At 37.3% G+C, this 22,877-nt stretch overlaps 3 protein-coding genes across 4 annotated transcripts; 1 reads left to right on the top strand and 2 right to left on the bottom strand.

The window, feature by feature from the left end:
• Positions 1 to 2,797: 2,797 nt before the first annotated feature.
• Positions 2,798 to 4,624, bottom strand: LOC108840707 (pectinesterase PPME1-like). The gene is made up of 5 exons (XM_018613535.2): positions 4,421 to 4,624; positions 4,039 to 4,314; positions 3,736 to 3,942; positions 3,167 to 3,408; positions 2,798 to 3,090 (listed from the first exon to the last, which is right to left on the bottom strand). The coding sequence occupies exons 1-5, from the start codon at positions 4,622 to 4,624 to the stop codon at positions 2,925 to 2,927; spliced, it is 1,095 nt and encodes a 364-aa protein (XP_018469037.1). The 3' UTR covers positions 2,798 to 2,924.
• Positions 4,625 to 5,272: 648 nt separating this feature from the next.
• LOC108817154 (uncharacterized) lies at positions 5,273 to 9,733 on the bottom strand. The gene is made up of 12 exons (XM_018589770.2): positions 8,395 to 9,733; positions 8,182 to 8,316; positions 7,954 to 8,098; positions 7,561 to 7,860; positions 7,187 to 7,427; positions 6,950 to 7,116; positions 6,750 to 6,860; positions 6,599 to 6,650; positions 6,397 to 6,503; positions 6,181 to 6,309; positions 5,983 to 6,072; positions 5,273 to 5,907 (listed from the first exon to the last, which is right to left on the bottom strand). The coding sequence occupies exons 1-12, from the start codon at positions 9,576 to 9,578 to the stop codon at positions 5,359 to 5,361; spliced, it is 3,210 nt and encodes a 1,069-aa protein (XP_018445272.2). The 5' UTR covers positions 9,579 to 9,733; the 3' UTR covers positions 5,273 to 5,358.
• A 2,766-nt stretch (positions 9,734 to 12,499) lies between these two features.
• Positions 12,500 to 17,702, top strand: LOC108842330 (ribonuclease TUDOR 1). 2 transcript variants are annotated; one of them, XM_018615204.2, is made up of 15 exons: positions 12,500 to 12,658; positions 13,006 to 13,164; positions 13,257 to 13,331; positions 13,422 to 13,538; positions 13,634 to 13,741; positions 13,822 to 14,028; positions 14,126 to 14,338; positions 14,416 to 14,523; positions 14,608 to 14,778; positions 14,870 to 15,067; positions 15,291 to 15,878; positions 15,967 to 16,155; positions 16,229 to 16,504; positions 16,799 to 17,176; positions 17,256 to 17,702. In XM_018615204.2, exons 2-15 carry the CDS (start codon positions 13,012 to 13,014, stop codon positions 17,442 to 17,444), a joined length of 2,970 nt encoding a protein of 989 aa, XP_018470706.2. In that variant the 5' UTR covers positions 12,500 to 12,658; positions 13,006 to 13,011; the 3' UTR covers positions 17,445 to 17,702. The 2 variants fall into 2 exon arrangements, with proteins under 2 accessions (XP_018470706.2, XP_018470707.2); XM_018615205.2 differs by having other exon boundaries at positions 12,508 to 12,658; positions 13,002 to 13,164.
• Positions 17,703 to 22,877: the final 5,175 nt, after the last annotated feature.

Genomic DNA, 22,877 nt, shown 5'->3' with positions numbered 1-22,877 from the left:
GTATTTTGCTTTTGGGTTTTTATGGAGTTCGTTTTGGATATTTAAGCAATTTGCTTAGGATTTGTGCTCAATATTGTACTGTTTACAATCTGAGAGTAATAAAAGGAAAGTATTATTCAGATAAAATACGTCCAGGGCTCCATCAGAGTCTCCTCTCTTGCCTTGAACCTACCAGCAAGGATGATCAGCACTGTCCCAGGGTGATGCTAGACCTGCGATACAATCATATTCACAAGAACAAGCCTACTCAGACTACAGCGTATAAATATTCAATATCTTGATTCTCTGTGGAACCAGCCTAATAACATGTAACCGAAGTTGAGAACATGCAAGAGATTAAAAAAAGACAACATGTTAAATAAGGAGTAGATAATTAATTTGAAGCAGTATTAACCGCCTTCTCCTGAGCATACATTTACCATCTATGCAATCTATTCACTGACATCTAGAAACATCGCATCTCTACGTTCATAAGCTTTATAAACGTAATTTAGAAAGAAAAACATATGTTATTAGAGAAAGACATGCATTGACGTCTGCCCCCTGTAGCTTCCGACCCTAGAAACAGCGAAGCTTTAACAGACGAAGCTTCCAAGTTGCGTAGTTGAGGCTCAACATCGGATGACATGATCTATCCTCCGTATCTTATTTTCTCTGACTTTGAGATTTTCAATTCCTTCCATGGCAGCGTTGTCACCACCACAACTTTCTTCTTCTTCTTCTTGCTCTTCTCTCTGATCAACTTTATGATGTTGGTTTCTCCTCTCCGTGAACGGTGACAGCGGTGGTGGTTTAGACTCGTGGCGAGATCTATTAGAAATCAACTGTAGGTCTGTAGCATCGAATTGGCCGGTTGTGGCAGATTATGATTATGATCCAAAGCTTTTCCTTGGGACTTGGATTAAGAAGCGTTCTTAGAACACAACGACTCAAATCAGTAATCAGTTTAAAAAGGTACCAAAAGAGGTCACCATAAAGGATGCATCAATTAGAGAAAGGGTGCGTCGATTATAGAAGAGGTGCGTCGATTTGTTGAAACAGTTAGATGACGTAAGATTTGTGATTATAAAAAAATCTTGTCCGTCGGATTAGAAGCAGTGATAAACTCAAACGTATGATCAAACTTTTTTTTTCCTATAAAAAAATGCTGATGTCATAAGAGAACAAAATTAGGTTTGCTATTATATATAGATATCCCTATTAATAAATTTAATTATATAATTCGATAATTTTCCTCTACAACGTATTCACAATTTTCACCAAAGTTGCGATTTCATAATTTCCAACCAATGATATAGTTTCACAAAAATAGTGTTATTACGTTATAATTCCAAACAAGATTGCATGTACATCTGCTAACCATAACGTGGCTTCTAGTTTTTGTCAAAAAAAAGTAAGTTAAAATGGTGTTCTACGGCAAACTGAAAACTAATGTGTTAAAGGAAAAATCAATGAAATTTCATTTTGCTGAAAAGATTGCAGAATCACATTTCTTACTTTGGAAATAAAAATTAACCAGTGAAAAAAATATAATTATAAAAGTAGGGTCTATTTGATAATTTTACTTGCAAATTACAATAACCTCTAAATAATTTACCATTTACTATTTTCTAGTTGATCAGTCACAAATATATGTGCATTTATAATATATACCAGTCACATCTTTCCGCATTCGAATCACATTTCAGACCCGTCGTATGTAGGTTTTGCAGGTCCAACGAACCCAATTTAGAAAAGAATTAATGATTTGGTTGTTAATATAGGCATGGGCAAAAAAGCCGGAACCAAATAACCTAATCGGAATCGAATCGGAACGGAACCGAAGATTTTCAAATACCTGAATAATTCTTATATTTTTATATCTGAAATACCGAACCGAGAACTGAACAGGTATCCGAATATATAAAAATATTAATTATATATACATATAACATAATTAAATATATATTTATAACTAAAAGTTTTCTTAAAAGAACCCAAAAATATTTGAAGATAACTACATTATTATAAAATATCCGAACTATCGAACTATCCGAAAATATCCGAATAATTTTGTCCGAAATATTCAAAGTAATTCAAAATATCCATTTTATCTAAATCATAACCAATATTTTATCCGAACTATCCGAACTCAATCTGGAACCAAATGAAAGCCAAAATTATTTCACGTATTTTCCGATTCTTAATTTTACTATCTGAATCGAACCGAACCCGAAACTATCCGAACCGAACCAAAAATAGATTAAATAGTCAGTGGATCCTCTAAGCCCCTATCCAAACTACATAAAATCCTAAATACCCGAACCGAACCAAACTGATACCTGAAATAGCCAAGCCTATTATGTATTTGTATTTACTCATATCCGCCTCTACGTTATGAACCTTGAAGTATTTTATTATACTCTAACCAAACTACAGAAGTCTCGACTCTTCCATATCAGACATGTATTTTCAATGGATTCCTCATAAAATCATTCAATGGATTCCTCACAAAAGCATAAAAGATTTAGAAAAGTACTAACATCAATATATGTGCACAATATTTTGAACTACTTATATAGACGTCTTATGACTAGTAATAGATCCGATTTGTTTAGCAGATTTGTGTGAGTATGGGTATAGCCTATACGGTATAGGATGTATGGTATCTGTATAAGACCGCATGTTCGTGATAATAATGGCGTAAACATACAATTCTGAAAACGTGAAATAAGAATAAAATTGATGATATTATCTTATGTTCCTGTAAAGCTGTATATCAATATATTAACAAATAATTCTCGAGACAACTAATAAATTATACAGAACCCGGACCGCCCTTTTATTGTCATGAAACCAAAATTACACAAGCCTCTCAACTAAGAAGAGAGGACTGTTGGAAAAGAAAATACACCGCTATACATACAGTTTTGAATAGCTTAATATTAAGCCTTAAAGCCGGAAGGTGGGAGAAGCCACGAGGATCCTTGGATGTAGCCGAGGGAAAGGAAACGTTTAGCTTCATTGTCGTCAATGTCTTGTGTGAATGGAACTCTCTTGGCTGTATGTGATCCTGGTCCTATGCACTTGTACTCTCCGTAGAACACGGTCCTGTCCCAAAAAAAAAAAACAATTAAGACCAGACCATATGGATCATCAAGATAAGTAAAGTGAGAATCAGACTTACTTGTCATGTGCGGCCACCTTGTTTGCTTGCCATCCGGTTGGGTTGACGACGCTGCTCATCTCGGTGTAGGCGTAGACAACCTTGGGGTGACTCTTCCATGATCTACCTAAATAGATTCCACCACCATCACTTCCAGTTACCTTGCAGTGCACGAAAGTGTATCCGCTCTTCTCTTCTGCGCTCTTTCCCGCATGCGCTGAAATCACTTTAATACCATCTCCCACCGCGTGTAATTGTGTTTCCTTTTGAAATAAACATCATATATATGAAAAAACAAACAAACAAACAAACATCATATATATCAAGAGGTTTCAGAAACTATGTATAAGATGAGGTAAGTTCGGGCCGGTTTTGGACACATCCGGATGAAACATTTACATTTGGCCCCTAAGTTTTAAAAAGTTATTATACATATATAGTCGCATGGCCTTCGAATTTTTGAAATTTTTATTTATTAAAACTAACCTAAAAATGTTTTTATAAACCTTAAAATGTTTATTGCCTCTTATCGTAAGGTTTCAGAATCTATGTATTAAGAATGTATAAGATGGGATATAAGGTAGACGTACCAAATACATAGAGGTTCCACTTCCGAAGATGAAATCAAATGTCCCTTCAATGTAACAATCCTTAAAGAAATGGTTTCCAGCATCGTCACAAAGTGTATCTTGGAAACCGTGGAATTTGCAGTTGTAGAAAGCCGCCTTGTCTCCAGAGATTCTCATAGCTAAGGCCTGTGCTCCCTTCCTCTTACCATCTGGTTCCGGCGCAGAGTTCTATATACGTATGTAACAGAATATATATAAAGATTACACATTTTGACGACTACTTGGACACTCGTACCATTTGCATTAAGTTGTAAATATATATACCTTAACGATGATGTTTTCGGCAATGAAATAATCGGATAAGATAATGAGAGAGGCGCTATTTACGGTTCCATACTGGGCGGCAGTACCGTCGAATGTCAGAACGGGCATGGCCTTGGGATCACCCATCAATGTAATAAAGGGTTTCTTTTTGTCGATAGTGACCTTCTCTTTGTATTCACCAGGAGCCATCTTGATGATCACACGCTTTGTGTTCTTTGTAGGAATGCTCTTTAGTGCGTCGGTTAGTGTTTTGAATTCACCTCCCTTTGGATTCACCTGTGTGATTAATCACATCGTTTCAAATTTTGTAAATTAATATCTGTATTTATTTAAGATTTGTTTCACTTTTGGGGAGACAAAGTTAGGTTAACTTGTTTCATACGTTGATGGTACGTGGTGAAGCCTCAGCTGCTACGAGAGCAGGATCTAAACCTTTACGCGAAGACAAAGGAGCTACGTTGGTTTTGAACCACTGCTCCACTTGAGGTTTGGTCTCTGGAATTAGTGCATTATCATCTGCCAACACCATCGGTGTAACAAACACCCCAACCAGGGCAAATAATACGGACACATTTATGTATCCCATTTTTTATTTTTTATTTTTTAAAAACTAAAAAGTTTTTTTTTTTGTTGTTGTCTTATTATTCCTTTTTACTGTTTTTTTTTTTTAATTTTCTGGATGGTTTAGTGAGAAGATGGCATTGGGGTGTGTATATATATAGTGTTACAAAAATTGGAGATTTTTGAGTTTCATTTCTTCGTTTGCTATTATTATTTGTGGTTATCCATTTTTATATCTCGCTATTATTTCTCTTGAAATGTTGTTTGTTTTGTCTGATTTTTTTTTGAAATATATTTAATTTGTCAACGAGATTTATTCTACACATTACACATACAATGATTAGCAGAAAAAAATAAAAGTCGAATTACTCAAGTTTACTTTTCTCTCTATTTTTAAAATATAAATGTTTTAAAAATAAAATTATATTTCAAAAAGATAGTATATGTTTTATATTTCTATGCAAATTTATTCGTTAATAATGGTAAATTATATATTTTATAAAGAATAGTTATATTTATTCAAATACTATTAGTTTAAAGTTATGGAAAAGGGCAACACAAAAATGCATCATTTATTGGAGGGAGCGTCTTTTATGTACTGTATGGTTTGCTTCTTCACTATTGACTAATGTAGTTACCGTTTTAGCTTAAAGAATCAGTTTCATTTGACAAAAAGACGACAAAAAAAATCTCATTTTTATTTCTTACCCTTTATAATTTCAACAAATGATTATACAGGTTTCATACAATAAGTAGTTTTCAGGGGCTGGGGGAGGAGGACTCGACCTGGCTCCACAACGCCTCAGCGTAAGCCTTCTCTTCTTGCTTCTCCTCTTCTGCAACAAACTCTCCTCTTCCTTCAGCTTCAGCTGCAGCCTCTTCTTCCTCTTCCTCTTTCTCTTCTACTTCTTCCTCAGCTTCACTTTCTCCAAAGAAACTGCTAGAGCCTTCCCTGAACTCGGCCAAAGCTTCCCTCAAAGCCAAACCTGTAGCCGGTCTATCACTCCATCCATATTTTGGAGCCGGTACAACGAACGGCAACACAATATCATCAATCTTAGACCCATCACATGAGTCAGTTCCTTCACGAGGTGGAGGGAAAACAAATACAATCCCGAGCTCGTAGTTGCATACACGAAGCTTATTAACTGATCTCATGGCATTGTGGAACTGGTCCTGGTTGTTCCTGGAGGATCTGGAAATGGTCTGTCCCCAAGCAGCTGCACTGAAATTATGTGAGCCGCAGTAAACCCAACCAAATGAAGAAGACCGTAAACCTCTAGTGGAGGTGAAGCGTCTTCTAGCCACCTGTTCATAGTATAAAGACATTCTACTACAGTGTAAGAGTCAGTTTTGGCCAATGCAATTCTAATTAGCTCTTACCTTGATATGCATAGGGTGCCCAACTCTGTCCTGAGGATTAGGAACTGCATCGTGAAGCACGTTGTTATATCTCAACTTTTGCCAGGTTTTCTGCACAAGATATTCAGAAAAAAAAAACAATTTACAAAGTTCATATTTTCAATCACACTACTGCTGAATCATATTCCAAAGGCTTGATTATGCAAAGTTAGCAAGTACCTCGGAGAAGCAGAGCAGACGTCTTGAAGACAGAACACCATGCTGGCCATTCTTCACCCTTTCAATGGTAGGGAAGATGATTTTAATGGAAGGAGCTTCCCGTTCTTCCCTAGCACTCCAGCATCCCCACTGATACAGAACATGGACCAAAACGTTTCATGCACACTATAGACTTGTAGTGAGAGCTTTTAAGGGTGTTTCGAAACAAAACCGTACCTCAGGATCAGACTCCTGGGAGTCAAAATCTTGAACTTTTTTACCTGCAGCTGATGCAAAATCAGCTTGAAAACCTGCAGTTACTGAGCCTCCAACCGAAGATGCACCTATAGTAAATTAAAAAAAAGGAAAAAAACCTTATTACCCTGCAGTATTACTGCTAAAGGTATTTGTCTACCATAGCTATTGGAAATGCACTTACTGTAGACGAAATCAGATTCTTGAGATTCAGGCCACTTGTAGCAGCCTAACACCTTTTGATGAACAATAAAGAGAACCGCATAGTTAAAGTTTGTTGATACACTATTGTTAAAACTCAAGGGTTTGAAAGCACAACTAGTCATCAAACTTACCTCTTGTAGCCTCCAAATGCCAGTACATCTCTGAAGTGAAGCAATCAACGAGCTCAGCGCAACGACATGATGTGGTTGAATTAGCTTTGACATATCTGAAATGGATACTCCCTGAAAAAGTAAAGAGAGATTTTGAGATGTATACATGGCCTATTTATGCAAAGTATCTCGTTAACCTATGATGAGAGTTACCAGCATACCTGTAATACATGCAGCATCAGTTGCACCTTCTGGTTGCTCCTACAAGAAGCAGCTGCAAGGACTTCATCCCGATACACATACCCCACAAATTTAAAGAACCCAATATCCCACAGAGGAGAAACCCATTTTGCAATATTCCGCGGCAAAAAGCCTAGTTGGACAAACTCTGTCACAAAGCACTTTGAATGAGTCACAGAATGAAAAATTTCATGTTAAGGACACATGAAACCACTTACCGTCTCTCGAATCATCATCAGGGTTAGGGACAAGGACGCTCACCGCATTCACGTCAGCAGGCACATTAGTATTCCTTCTCATAACAAGTTCCAACATTCCGAGAGAGTTTTCACGGGTTCTGCTAATATATGAAGCCAGCCGTTTCAGTTGTGCTCCTGTAGAATCACTAGTAGATCGGAAAAGGTAACTGAGGCCAACGACAGACGCTTCAACAGATCCTAGAAACTCTTCATTGAAATACTGAAACAAGGATCATATGGATTAGTCAGGACACAATCAAACTAAGTGAAGCAGTAAAAGATGAGTTCGAGATATTGATACTAATCAGAGAGAATCCAAACAAAATAAAAAGACGGAAAGTGAAGCTACTCACGGTGCTTGAGCGAACAGATTCTGTAAGATAAGACGGCTTATAAGAATGAATTCCAGGCACCGAAGCGACAAGATGACCTGCTGAGTGTTCAAAGTTGTATTTTGTGAGCTCGAGAATCCAATGGGCTTGGCTTGGAACATCAGCCAAAAGTGTCGCAGCAAATCCAGCCAGCTGAGCACCAAAATCTGATCTTAAACCACCATTGGTTTCCTTTTTGAAATGGCTGAAAAGAGATAAGAAATCAGGGTTTGCTCTTCGTGGAAAGTCTTGCCACCAAACTGTGTTGGTCACGTCATCCCACTGGAATTAGAAAACGAAAAGTGATTAAAGTCTCTGAATATATCTAAAACTTTCTAGCCATATGTGATGCCCCAGACCCATATACATTCTTACCTGTCTTGCTACTAAGTTTGCAGACGTAATAATTACACGAATACTATCTTCTCTTTGCAAAATAAACAGCTTGGGGTGATGACAAGCAATGCCTCGGTTCTTTCGGTCTTTCCCAAATGCTATTTCCTCAGGAAATGGTGGAAACCTAAGACAAGATAAAAACTCGTTAGGAAAAAAGTAGTGAAGCAAATAGTAACAAACAAGAAAATATAATCCGGTAGTACGTACACCATAGCTACATTTGGGTAATTTGGCAAAGGAGTAGTTGTTCTTGCATCAGGGCTTGCGCTCCAACATCTCTCAGCATGGTGACATGCAACAGTCACAGGCAAACGACTCGGTATCTCACAACCGGTAAGAAACCTGCTGATACAGCTTAGTCAGACTCTTGAATCCAATTCTTCTGTTTAAACTAATAGAGGGAAAAAAAAGTCGACATACCATAAGATATCACTTGTAAATGTTGCAACGAAGATTTGTGAGATGCTTTCCACAGGGTAAAGAAGTTCTGGCAAAGAAACCACACGTTGACTACCAGCTAGGTCTTGTTCAATATACTGAAGGCGATTCAGATAAAAGTTCTTCCCAGGTGATTGTAGAGAACATTGATAGCTTTTATCCTTATTGATGTAACTATTACCAGGAGTGTTTTCTTTCTCCTCTTCCAAAGGAAGCATTGTCCTCGTCTTATCGCTAGCAGAAATACAAGCAACACCGTCACTTTCTACTTGGCTAACCAACTCTGAGACAACTAAATTTGTACCTATATTTAATTCTGGGCTTGGTCCCTCATCCCTCACCTTTAAACCAGACATACCATGACCCATCTCATTATTTTTCTCATCTCTCTCGACTTCTCTGCCTACTTTCGACCTTAACATTGTACAACAGGATATACATTCTTTTCCCGAATCTGATAGCCTAAGGCAAGATACAGGATCATCACTATTCAACACATGTCTACAATAGCTTACAAGAGAGTTCAATCTCTCAACAACACCAACAGCTTTAGCAGGAAGATAAAACCCAGAAACCAGAGAACTGACTTCATTTTCCATCGGAGCAAAAACCCTTCTGCTCCTCTTCCCACCGGAAAAACTCCCCCTAGAATGTCCTGAAGAGACCGAAACTCCAACCCCTTCAAAACCAATCTCCTGAACCACAAACCCAACTCGTCCATCTTTATAACACAGCCCTCCCTTCCCACAAACAAACAACACCTCGTCACCAGCCAAAACCTCTCGAACTCTACCTCTCCTAACCCTAACACGATTAACATACACACCGTTCAAAGAAACCCTAAATCTCAAACTTTCTTTCTCCACTCTATCAACGCCAATCAATCTCTTCCTGAACTCATCGAAATTTTGACTGAACACACCGTCGAAGATATAAAGTTTGCTACTTTGTGAATCGAATAGAATCTGGCAGTGGTTTCTACTGATTCCGCCATGATCGAGGACGAAATGGCACGACGACCCGTTGTCGATGCTTCGACCAATCGTGTAGGGTCGATCTGAATCGATGTGGAGTGACTCTACGGGTGAACCGGAAGACGTGGAGATCAACGGTGTGCCGATGCTGTGGATACGAATCGAAACTTTATCGCTATGTCTTCTCTTCATAGCGCATTAAGTTTTTGACGAATGAACTCTCGAAAGAATCAAGATGAGGAAAGGAGTTTCCCCCTTCCTAAATTGATTTTCCCTCTCAAATCGATGTGCTTAGGACAGCTTCGCTTTCTGTTTGGACGGCAAGATAAGGCCGCACTTCGGCTGAATAGTATAACTTTCCCGCTTTTGTTAAACTTTTTTTTGTGGTTTTGTTTCTTAAGAAGGGGCCTTGCTAAAAAATAAAATTGTCATTTAGACACTTTTACAAATATTAAGAAAATCGTTAAAACACATTTGTATCTTATTTACTCCATCTGTATAACCAATAGTATTTTAGATAAATAAATATATTTTTAAGATCAACGTATTTTATAATTAATATTAAGTTGAAAGTAATTATAAATTATAATATTATGAATGACATTTTTATGAAAACGAGAAAAAAATATTAAAATAATATTTATTTAGAAAGAGTGAGTATTATTTTTCCACATCCATAGACACAAGAGATCAGGGGCTGAAAAAAAAGACACAAGAGATTAATTGGGCTCAATCGTGTTTTGGACCCTGTGCAGATATTAGTTTCATAAGAACAATACACACATACTTTGTTCAGAAAAGAGCCCCAATTTTTTCTTTTGAAAAAAATCATAACTCAACTAAAAACTGCAAAATAAGACTTGGACGGAACTTAGGCACATGAGAATGAGAAGAGCCGGGTCCAAGTAATTTCCTTCTGACCTTTCTCTATATGAAGCATTGATGCATTTCAACTTAAACATTGTGTAGAAATCCGAAAAGAATCGTAAGGAAACACAATCTCTGATCAGTGTTCCTGATGAGAAACCAGCGCAAGCATTAATATAAAGCCAAAAAACTGGCAAGAAAAGTACATGAAATGGGGCGGAGACGTCGATAAATCAAATTATTGAATTGACAAAATGCCGTCCATTGAATACTTATGAGAATGTGGACAAAACCAAACCATAACCAAACCCACAAGTTGACAACTATCAGAGATTGTGAAAATATGTTACTATTCAGTAACTTGGAAATCAAGTTCGTTTGGTAAAAAAAAAAGAAGAAGTTGGTTTGGTACTTTCTGAACTATCAAAAAGTATTTATCGTCATTGATACAATCTTCAATGAGTTTTGTTCCAAACCTTTGCGTGTGTGTTACATTACTACATTAGGAGATAGTTAACTCAATGTTGTGTGTTTGTTATTACAAGAGTTAGGAATACGTGTACAAAGCTGCGTTGACATATTTGTATCAAGTCGATGCGAATGTGTTTCTATTCGGTAATGTAGTGAACATTAAGAAAAGCATTTTTGAAGGGCAAGCGAGTGACATATTGCGATCATGCTTCGTAGTGGACAAAACCGGATCGTATATTTAATGATATAAAATAATTCTTATCAGGATTTTCCTTTCGTGTCATGATTTATCTGTGTGAAGGAAAGGGTTTTGTTTCCATATCGAACGTGACGGACGGTGATTGGAATTTTGGAATAGCTAGTGGTACTATAAAGAAATATACATGCACGTGTTATTTATCTAGTTGTTTGTTTTTGTCGCTGTCGTGTATCGGTGTGTGTGTGTGAAATTTTGCATTATTTGCTTTCCCAGAAGAGGAAAATGGAAAATGCGTGTGTATATAATTTGGTACGTTAGTATTAGTTAAGTACTCGTATATAGACACTTATTTCACCTTGATGGGCTTTGCGTTCTATATTCTAAAAATCAGTAAGTATGCGAAAACAATAAAGTTTGATCCGTAATGAATTTAGTTTTTCTTTTTGTATAAATGTTAAGATTTTTACTTTATAGTTTCCCCGTGAATGTTAATCATTCATTTTCTACGATATTCCATTAAAAAGATATTTAAGTTATCATCTGTAGACTGTAGTCACATGCATTTTAGTTCCTATCTTACAGATTAATTGCCCTATAACGTAACCTTCAGAAGATAGCTGATGATACAAGTATAAAACTCCAAATCATTAATGGAAATTCGGAAAATGGAGTAAAGATTAAGCACAAAAGAATCGAGATCTGTTTTAAGTACTTAACCCTATCTCCCGTTTATACCATCAAACCAAACGTTGTTAATTTTTAAATTAAGTTAATATCAGAGGCAAATCTAGAAAATTTTATTATAGCGGCAAAGTTTTCAAACTTTACAGATGAGTATACTTAACCCTATGTTTGAAATTTATGAGGGGCAGATTTATCAAATATCTCCAAAAATTATTATAAATAGTAAAGAAAAACTTATCTCTTAAAAAATCCATAGGGGGCAGATACCCCACCCTTGTACATCAGCCATTGGTTAATATTTGAAAGGAGAAGAGTTTTTGGGCACAAAAGAATCATCCTTATCTAAAAGAACTCTATTTCATTTTCTAGCAAAAAGAAAAAAAATTCTACCAAATCTGTACTTGTCAGAGTAGGTGAACATGTTAAAAGCATAGGATATACATGAATGACCTTTTGATAATTATCTTCTTCTTTTTTTTGCTATGGTATCAGCCATTCCCAAAATACTTATTTATTACTATTTTGATAGTTAACAACAAAACTATTTTGTCAAATCTGAATGTGGTGGTGGTATATTGAACAGAGAGTATATAAATATAACGTCCAAATTTATAAATGAAAATAATCAGAAGGACTAGGTATGCAAAATCAGGAAAAGTAGGCTTTTTAGGGCAGATCTCTAGTAGTTAACTCCAAAGTGAAACAGACAATGTGATTTTCACTTTTCTCTGTACGACCTCAAACCCAACTCTTTTCTGCAAACAAAATCTAATCAAAAGTCATTTTAAAACGGTATCACACGTAATATATCCATAACAACGAGGGTAAAATAGTCAAATCATTATTACCTCCCTCCGTAACTCTGTTATTTATTTGACCTTCTCTGCACAGATCCCCCTGAGCTCTTCACCTCTCTAATCTCGAGATCCGCCGTTAGAGCTTTGTGTCCTAAACTCAGAGCTTCTGTCTTTTTCTCCTTTTCTTCTCATCTGTGGAACCAGATAAGGGATCTGCAGATCTAGTTCGTGTTCCTCTCATTTGGTTAATCAAGGTATATGTGCTTCTTAACAAATTCATGTAGATCTATACGTTCGTTGACTCAATTACTCGTTTCTGATTGTTACAAGATCTGATCGAACGTTAACGCTTATCATCTAGCTGGTTAGAAACGTTTTTCTGTTAATGGTGATTAGTGCAGATCTAGACAAATGTACATTTTCATGATTCATTTTGGTTAAATCAGACGCATGCAGCTCTGTGCATTAATCCGATGGGGACAAAACGAGCCTTGATCATATTAGTAGTAGTCATAAAAGCAGCATTGAATAATTATTATTAAGATGTCTTTGAATTGTTTTTATGTCTGATATGGTGTCTTTGTCTTTTGGTGCAAGCTAGTGAACAATGGCAACATCAACTGAGAACCAATGGCTCAAAGGAAGAGTGAAGGCTGTAACCTCCGGAGACTGTTTGGTGATCACCGCTTTGACCCACAACAGACCTGGAGCTCCACCGGAAAAGACTATCACTCTTTCTTCTCTTATGGCACCTAAGATGGTGAGCTTACTCTTTGTATTTTCTAAAAGTCAACTCTTCTCTGCCTCCATTATCACTACTTTTTTTTAATTCTTTTTTTTTTTACATTGTAGGCTCGTAGGGGAGGTAGAGATGAGCCTTTTGCATGGGAGAGCAAGGAGTTTCTGAGGAAACTCTGCATTGGAAAGGTACCAGAAGTCTAAATTATTCACTAATAAGATATTGTGATTAACAATATTTATTCTCCTCTTATGTATATGTGTTTCCTCTTTGAACAGGAAGTTGCTTTCAAAGTGGATTACAAAGTGGAAGCTATAGCTGGAAGAGAATTTGGATCTGTTTTCCTTGGGAACCAGAATCTTGCAAAGCTTGTTGTTCAAAATGGTTGGGCAAAGGTGATGATCATTAATTATAAATCATTCTATTTTCCATCTGGTTGTGAATGATTACGTCAGCCGTTTCTGACATAATAGTTGTGCTATATGGACAGGTTAGGGAGCAAGGTCAGCAGAATCAAGGTAAGGTTAGTCCTTACATTACAGAGCTGCTTCAGCTCCAAGAGCAGGCTAAGCAAGAAGGATTTGGTTGTTTTAGCAAGGTTTGGTCTCTGTCTTCCTTAACTTTTATTCTCCAAAAGTCTTTTAGTTTGTTATTGATTTTTATTATGGATTGTACCAGGTTCCTGGTGCTGCTGAGGCATCTATCAGAGACCTCCCTCCTTCTGCCATTGGTGATGCTGGAGGTTTTGATGCAATGGGGCTTCTAGCTGCTAATAAGGGCAAGCCTATGGAAGGTATCGTGGAGCAAGTACGCGATGGAAGTACTATTCGTGTTTATCTTCTTCCAGAGTTCCAGTTTGTGCAAGTCTTCGTTGCTGGAATCCAGGTGATTTACTTACTACTAGCTTCTCTGTTTCTTTGTTGCATGGCGAGGTTTCACTTTTTTTTTTTAACATTCACTCTGTTTTTTTTTTCAATGTTAGTCTCCATCGATGGGAAGAAGAAACGCAAATGGAAACGTTGTTGAGACGGTTCCTGATGAGACGAATGGAGATGCTTCTGGTGGTGAGTCAAGAGGTCCTTTGACGTCAGCTCAGAGACTTGCTGCCTCTGCAGCATCCTCTGGCGAGGTTTCTCCTGATCCGTTTGCAACCGAAGCCAAGTACTTCACTGAGCATCGTGTTCTCAGCAGAGATGTAAGTTTTTGGTCGATGAACTTGCTCATGTTTTTGGCATTTGAACGGTCTCTTAACTTATGCTGGAGATTTTGCAGGTTCGCATTGTTCTTGAAGGTGTTGACAAGTTCAACAACCTGATTGGTTCAGTCCATTATTCTGATGGAGAAGCAGTTAAAGACTTGGGTTTGGAGCTCGTTGAAAATGTAAGTGCTTATATTTTCAACATATTATATTATATGTTGCTGACAAAGCTTAATGACATTTGTTTTGTTATAATTTTTCCTTAGGGTCTTGCTAAGTATGTTGAGTGGAGTGCTAACATGATGGAGGAAGAAGCCAAGAGGAAGCTGAAAGCTGCTGAGCTTCAATGCAAAAAAGACCGTGTGAAGATGTGGGCAAGCTATGTTCCTCCAGCTACAAACTCTAAAGCAATCCATGATCAGAACTTTACTGGAAAGGTAACAACATCTCCGTACCAAAACTCTTGGGCTAAAATACTTGTCCTCCTCCTCCTCCTCTGCTTCATTTGGTTCTATCTATCTTTTTTAGGTAGTGGAAGTGGTGAGTGGGGACTGTGTTGTAGTTGCTGATGATGCTATCCCATACGGGAGCCCAGCTGCAGAGAGACGTGTCAATCTTTCGAGTATCAGATGTCCAAAAATAGGCAACCCACGTAGAGAAGAGAAGCCAGCTCCTTATGCTCGTGAAGCAAGAGAGTTTCTGAGGCAACGTCTTATTGGCAAACAGGTAATGTATTAGAGACTATATGCAGTTGGTTTATCTTGGCTTAGAAAACCATTTAATAGAGATTCATTGTAGATAACTTAGTCAATTTTGAACATAAGGAGAAAGTTTAATATAACAATTAGGCTTGAGGGTTCGGTTAAAATTCCTAATGCATGAACCTTTTTATCATATGGTATGATATGCATATTGTGTCTCCCACTCACATTCATTGCCAACTGTACAGGTTATAGTTCAAATGGAATACTCAAGAAAAGTCACACCAGCAGAAGGTGCTACCACAACTGGTGCTGCTGATAGGATCATGGACTTTGGCTCAGTGTTCATTCCATCTTCTCCCGCCAAAGGCGATACCGAGGAAGTGGCTGCATCAGCCATCTCCGGCACTCAGCCGGCTGGAGTGAACATCGCTGAGCTTCTTCTGTCTCGTGGTTTCGGAAACGTGGTCAGACACAGAGATTTCGAAGAGAGATCAAACCATTACGATGCTCTTCTCGCTGCTGAATCTCGTGCCTTGTCTGGAAAGAAAGGAATCCATTCCGCTAAAGAGTCTCCAGCAATGCACATCACTGACCTGACCGTGGCCGCGGCTAAGAAAGCCAAAGACTTCTTGCCGTCGCTTCAGAGGATCAGGAGGATACCGGCTGTTGTGGAATATGTGCTGAGTGGACATCGGTTCAAGCTTTATATCCCGAAGCTGACGTGTAGTGTAGCGTTTGCGTTCTCTGGTGTTCGATGCCCTGGCCGTGGAGAGCCTTTCTCGGATGAAGCTATCTCTGTGATGAGACGGAGGATCATGCAGAGAGATGTTGAGGTAAGTAAAACACACACATCTCAGTTTTCTTCTCTGTTCTTCTTTATGGTTTTTTTTGCTAATACTCTGTTGTAATCTATTTGTATAGATTGAAGTTGAAACGGTGGATAGAACCGGTACTTTCTTGGGATCAATGTGGGAGGGGAGGACAAACGTGGCGACTGTTCTGCTTGAAGCTGGTTTAGCGAAAATGCAGACTAGCTTTGGTGCAGACAGGATCGTTGAAGCACATATTCTTGAACAGGCTGAGAGAACCGCTAAGAATCAGAAACTGAAGGTGACATTACTTATACATGTTTTTTTGGTAATAGATTATGTTTTGCTAAAACCGTTTTTGGATCTTTTTGCAGATTTGGGAAAGCTATGTTGAAGGACAAGAAGTCTCAAACGGAAGTACAACAGTAGAGACCAGGCAAAAGGAGACCTTAAAGGTTGCTGTTACTGAAGTGCTTGGAGGTGGTCGGTTCTATGTTCAATCTGTTGGAGATCAGAGAATAGCTTCTATTCAGAACCAGCTTGCATCTCTTAGTGTTAAAGATGCTCCAATCATTGGATCCTTCAACCCTAAGAGAGGTGACATTGTTCTTGCACAGTTTAGCCTTGACAACTCCTGGAACCGTGCAATGGTAAGTCCAGTCCACTTTCTTAGTTTCTGCTCCCTCAATTTCATTTCAGATATCGTTTTAGATTTGTGCACAGAAAACATTTAATTTTGTATATTTTCTAAAAAAAAATATCACTAGTTATACATGTAACCAAAATAAACTAGAGAATATAAAGAGTCACAATGTCACATAAAATATAAAGTTAATAAATTTTGCATTAAAATTCTAAAACTATACTTATTTTGTAACAACACTTAATATGAAATGCAAGGAGTATGCTGGTTATTCATTTAATCTGATACCTTTTATCTTCAGATTGTGAGTGCACCCAGGGAAGCTATTCAGTCTCCAGATGAGAAGCTTGAAGTGTTCTACATCGATTATGGAAACCAAGAGTTAGTCCCTTACAGCGCAATCCGACCAATAGACGCTTCTGTGTCCTCAGCACCAGGGCTTGCTCAGCTATGCAGGCTTGCCTACATAAAGGTTCCAGGCTTGGAGGAAGACTTTGGTCCTGAAGCCGGAGAGTATCTGCATACCGTGACGCTGGGAAGTGGTAAAGAGTTCAAAGCAGTGATTGAAGAAAGAGACACATCTGGAGGTAAAGCCAAAGGACAAGGAACTGGAACTGAACTTGCTGTCACTCTCATTGCTGTTGATGAAGAGATCTCTGTCAACGCTGCAATGCTTCAGGTAGGTTTCTCCTCTCTCACCTTGTCTCTCTACAAAAACATGTCTTAAGAATCGGTATTCATGATGATGATGGACACAGGAAGGAATAGCGAGAATGGAGAAACGTAGGAGGTTTGAGCACAAGGACAAGCAAGCAGTTCTTGATGCTTTAGAGAAGTACCAGGAGGAAGCTCGCAAGGCTAGAACTGGAATCTGGCAGTACGGTGACGTGGAATCAGATGATGAGGATACTGGTCCGGCCAGGAAGCCTGCCGGTGGTCGCCGGTAGATCATCGGAAATTAATATGCTGGTTTCAAAGGTACCATGAGGTAGGGGAACAAGTGTTCTGTCTGGTCGGTTTCTATAAGAGGGTTTAAAGACCTGTCATCAGATTTTTCTGAAACTTTTTTTAGATTGTTCACTTTCTTTTTTTTCTTTTTAATTTTTATACTTTTTGAGTTTTAAAGAGGACTTTCTATGTAGGGCTTGAAATAAGGGAAGTTTGAACTATGCTTCAACAGTTTTTTTAATACTTTTTCACAATCAGATTCAACTGAGAATCAAAGCATACAAAAACCACAGTTATGATATTGTCTTATCACAGCCTTTATAAAACGAGTATGCATCCATCGGTTGAGAGAGTGCACCCCAGCAAAAGACGTTTTGCGAGGGTTCGACCTTTGAAACGGACAAGATAAGTTTCTGCAGCAAAGATACAAAAGGAATATCAACATCTGTGCAACACTTATACTTGATCAATTGTAGTAGAAATTGATTTTAACAGAGAACTTTATTAGTGTATTATGGGTAATGTTCGACTGAAATATATGTAGCCATGGACTATTTTCTTTTTGAACACAACTTCATTGATATGTTCGTATCATCCAAAGTGCAAGGCCTCATGGCCGAGTCAGCAATGAACCAACTAGAGCAATAAATGAGTAGCCTATTCATTAATTTTCTAGTGAAACCAGAAAAAATAGATAATAATAACATTTAATTTATATATAAAATGTAAGGTTATATATAACCTTTTTATTGTTGTTAAACCTTACTATTAGGGCTGTGACAAAAAAAACCTTGCTATTAAGTATATATCAAAATGAAGTATCTGGTTCAACTCAACTCAATTCATAGTAAATTCAGATCTTTCATGAGATAATTCAATTTAACTCATTTATTATATGAGATTTAATATGTAAACTCAAATTCAAATCATCTAAATCATGAATTAAATGAATTAACTTTTGATCAAATATAAAAAATAAAACTAAAATATAGAACAAAATAATTTTCATAATATAATTTAAAATCTAAATATTAAAAATCCAAAACATTAATATGAAATACTGTATAAAACCAACACCTAAAAATAAATTAAATCAAAACTAAATTAGTATTCAAAAATCTATTATACATAAGAGTCTTGAAACTATCCGTCTTCAAAGTCTTCATCTATTCAAAACATAAAGATGTATATTACATAGGAGAATTTAAGAATATTTTATTTTATATTTTAATTCTAAATAAATGGAATATGAGGATTGATATCAATATTCTTTTATATTTTTATATATGTTTAATTTTTTTTAGTTTACATTTTAACTTTAGAAGATAAATATGATTACTATAAAAACTATCTTTTATATAAGAAAAATAAAAGTTATTCATTAAAGATCGTTCATGATGTAATTTAAGTTTATTTATATTTATTTATATAAAAAATAAAAAAATTAAGTTCATGATGTTAAGTTTATTTATATTTTTTGACATCTATTATCTTAATTTTTTATATTCTCACAATCAGTTAAAAGTCACTTAAAACATAGAATATTGCGTATATAAAATGTTCAGTACCTTTCTATTGTTTTATATTTGAGTAGTACATTCAGTTGTGATCAGTATTTTATAAAACTTCAAAAGAAATCCACCATTTATGATAAGAGTAGCTGAAGTGGTACAAAGCTTTCTCAATAAGGAATTAAAAATATAGTTATATTGTTGGAGATAAACATGAAGTTAATTTAAGGAGCAAGGCAAAGCAATCCTAAGTGAATTAGGATTAGGATAGTTAATACCTAAGAGTTTAGGAAATCTATTAGCTATATATATTGATATGCAAGAGTATTGCATAAGGTGTGAGTTTATGAGTTTTGTTGTAAATAAAGAAGAGAAGAGAAGAGAAGATAGGAATTGGTCTGTCTTATTCATTGAGTAATGTATCCTTTATATAGGTATACAATAGCTTGGAGACCAAGTAGAACTTGGTGAGCAAGTAAACTTAGGAATCAAGTAAATCTAGAACATTCCATAATAGACATCACACAATATTCATAACACTTCCCCTTGATGTCCATTATGCGTGTAAGATGCTATCTCGTTAAAAACCGAGATTGTAATGCCATAACCGTCTAGAGTTTGTAATGCGTTTGGAATACTGCCTCGTTAAAACCTTTCCATGGTAAACCCAAAAACCCAATGTGGTAAAAACGGGAAGCCATGGATAGGAAAAAGAGTACAGCCGCATTACTTCCCCTGAAGTGAACATCACTGAAGGCTTCTCAGTGATCGCATACCAATCTGCTGCATAAGCTTCCTGAGCGTGCATGTTGGTAATGCCTAAGTGAAGAGGTCGGCTGAGTTCTCGCTGGATCTGACTTAGAGTACCTTGACCTCTCCTTCTTTCTGAAGATCGTGGGTGAAGAAGAACTTGGGGAGAACATGCTTAGTCTTGTCACCCTTGATGTAACCATCTTTGAGCTGAGCTATGCAGGCCGCATTGTCTTCGTAAAGAACGGTCGGCTCGTCTTTACCATCCGTGATCCCACATACTGTCCGAATATGGTGTGTCATGAGTCTCAATCAGACATACTCTCTGCTTGCTTCATGGATCGCCAATATATCCGAGTGATTGGATGATGTGGCTGATATAGTCTGCTTGACTGATCTCCATGAAATGGTCGTGCCTCCATATGTGAAAACATAACCAGTTTGGGACTTAGCACTGTGTGGGTCGGATTAGTAACCTGCATCAGCAAAATGCTTTCATGATATTCATGGTCCATTTGGATCATGTGGTTTATCTCTCTTAGATAAATTCGACCATGAATGTCTTTGTATGTCCATGATCTGTCTGGATCATGACATCATCCATAATCCATCCGGATTATGTTCTTGTCCACTATATATCTTATTCATATCCTTTGACCAAAACTCTTTATGAACTTTTAGTATATGTCCACGGCCTGTTCATGAAGTGGCTATTGTGTTATAGTTTGAAGTTTAATCAAAACTAAGCCACTTTTTGGTCAATAGGACGTTCCTCTCACTTGGATGGTTTAGGTCGGATTTAAGACCTAGAGGAACTGGTCGGAACAAGCTGGACGGGATGGATTGGTCGGGACCAATGATGATTAAGGTCGAACTAGGTCGGACATGATCCTAGTCGGTATTTTTCCCTTTGGTCGTGAATCTGATGGATTCTCAGACCATTTGATCAATCTATTCTTGGTATGTTGGATCATAGATTCCAACCTTTATATACGGCTAATGATCTCTACTATAGATCATCGTAGTCTCTTCATAGCCTCTCCAAGAATCAATCATCTTAATCATCCTTTCTTTAAGTATAAACACAAGGAATATATTGACTACTATATGGACTGATCAGAAACGTTCTTATAGAACTTTCTACTAAGCATCACTTAGTCTTATCATATCGTGTGTACATACACGCATGCAGCTGCATTTCAGTCCATGAACAACGCAGGAACGATGTTGTTCTATGAGAACTTCTTTCTCATCTTTCAAGGTATCTTATATTACCTTTATATCCAGTGAGATATCCAATGTCTACTACATCTTTCTTAGATGTCCAGATTTCGATATTGGGTAGTAGCATTCACCACATTAGGAATTTATTTCCTTGTTCCTTAGTCCCTGTGAGTATCCTTGTGTGATCAAGCCATTCCATTGAATGCTTTATGTAGCAACATGTACGACCACTTGTCTGTACTTTCATGTTCTACTGCTCACGATTTTCTTTTCCTCACAAGACTCATCTGTTCACTGGTTAGATGGCGTCTCACTTATGTATTTGGCCAATACGCCCATCTCATACATTCTTTGGGTTTAACTCCACGTCTCATTCTATGAGTACTCTTACGTGGGTTAGTGATCCTCGCATATCTCTTATGCTCAAGTGCTTTCTCTTTATCACTTATGAGTGTGTGTATGTGTCGACACCTTATATAATGTTCCATCGCGTTCTATCGCGTTCTAGACATGATACAATCGATTGAGATTTTATTATTATCAGGATCATTGAATACTTTGTAGTTTGCAAGGCTACATTGTATGATACCTGTACCTTAGGACCGGCCGGTCTTATCTCATTGTCTAGTATGGTTTCTTTTTCATGAACCCGGATCTATCATTATGAGCACCTTATCTCTTTCTATCCGAGGTTCCTTATATATGGAACATACTTGTCTATCTTGTATAGACTTCTACAGCAACTTGATTATGTCTCTACTAGGACATTTATATAGTGGTGCTAAGCTGGTATGACTTAGTCATTCTTTCGGGTCTGTCTGGCTATCATTCTTTCTTTGTTTATGGACGTCCAGTACATATATATCTGGTCCGAGGATCTTTGCCAAGACTTGGATGGTTAAAACCATTCCACTTTCACTTTCTATTTACCAGCTTATAGCTTTCTCCATGATGTTGGATAGTCGGATTCATCTTGTATGTAATCCGTGTACCTTGGCCACAATATGATCACCTTTGTTTGGCTCATGGTCTCACTGAATTCGTGGGAGAAAGATCATGTTCTCTTATCCAACATATATTCCCGATTTTCATCTCATCCTTAGATGAGGTATTCCATCCTAGATGGCACATAGGTATGTGGTGGTTTATTCATAGACTCTTAGGATGGTCTATATCTGGATTATGACCCTTTATCATCTTTAGACGGGAATATCTATGCTCACTTTATATGGCCTGATGTATCTTATCTTTCATACATGTATTCTTGTGGTGTACCCAAGCTTATAGACTTTTGAAGTCTCAACCTTATAGGTTATGCCTTATACGGCCAAGCTATAATGTCTTATGGCCTTTGGCCAGGCTTATCATGTTCGGGTTTTATAGTATGGTCATGGACCATACGGAGTGTTTATTCTCCCCCTCATGAACATGCTATAAAATACATTTGTTTGTCCTCACTTAAACGTAATGCTTGGACGGCCAGCATGGTTTTAGACCATGTTACACGAATTTGTGGTCTGGTCATGATCACGGGTTTTGTCCTCACTACCCTTATGATCAGATTATACTTTCGTGTTGCTTGGAACAATGAAGCCTACTGAGTTTCCCTTGTGTACATGTTTCACAACGTGAGATCTTATGGGATAACTCTTTGTGCCTTAGTAATTTTAAACTTTGCATCAAGTTCGGACCAGGATGGCTAATCCGGTCATGCTATAAAGTGTATAAATTTGTTGGTGAACCTTACTGGTTACCTAGGCTTTTATGCCTTATCACACTGATCCTTAGCATAGTATTAGATCAGTAGGGAGAATGTAGTCTCGACCTCTCTTATATATATGCCTTTGGCGATTTTCATAAGCTAAAGGGACATTTCCTTTTGTTTTACTTTGCCCATTGGTTTATTATTGAAACCATTTTGATGTGGCTTGTAATGCCATTTCGACC

This window comes from Raphanus sativus, chromosome 2, assembly GCF_000801105.2.
Source record: "Raphanus sativus cultivar WK10039 chromosome 2, ASM80110v3, whole genome shotgun sequence".
NCBI classification, from domain to species: Eukaryota; Viridiplantae; Streptophyta; class Magnoliopsida; order Brassicales; family Brassicaceae; genus Raphanus; species Raphanus sativus.
Note: the sequence above shows the minus strand (reverse complement) of the source record. Positions and strands in the feature narration are given on the sequence as shown.

Bases quoted from the DNA above. Each gene is read 5' to 3' on its own strand.
- LOC108817154 (XM_018589770.2), bottom strand. From the start codon at position 9,578: ATGAAGAGAAGACATAGCGATAAAGTTTCGATTCGTATCCACAGCATC. The intron at 6,861-6,949 runs GTATGCTGGTAA...TTACTTTTTCAG, and splicing joins TGATGCTGCATGTATTACAG to GGAGTATCCATTTCAGATAT. The intron at 6,651-6,749 runs GTAAGTTTGATG...GTTCATCAAAAG, and splicing joins GCATTTGGAGGCTACAAGAG to GTGTTAGGCTGCTACAAGTG.
- LOC108842330 (XM_018615204.2), top strand. From the start codon at position 13,012: ATGGCAACATCAACTGAGAACCAATGGCTCAAAGGAAGAGTGAAGGCT. The intron at 13,539-13,633 runs GTGATGATCATT...CTATATGGACAG, and splicing joins TTCAAAATGGTTGGGCAAAG to GTTAGGGAGCAAGGTCAGCA. The intron at 14,779-14,869 runs GTAACAACATCT...TATCTTTTTTAG, and splicing joins ATCAGAACTTTACTGGAAAG to GTAGTGGAAGTGGTGAGTGG.
- LOC108840707 (XM_018613535.2), bottom strand. From the start codon at position 4,624: ATGGGATACATAAATGTGTCCGTATTATTTGCCCTGGTTGGGGTGTTT. The intron at 3,943-4,038 runs GTATATATATTT...ATACGTATATAG, and splicing joins CCGAAAACATCATCGTTAAG to AACTCTGCGCCGGAACCAGA. The intron at 3,409-3,735 runs GTACGTCTACCT...TTATTTCAAAAG, and splicing joins GTGGAACCTCTATGTATTTG to GAAACACAATTACACGCGGT.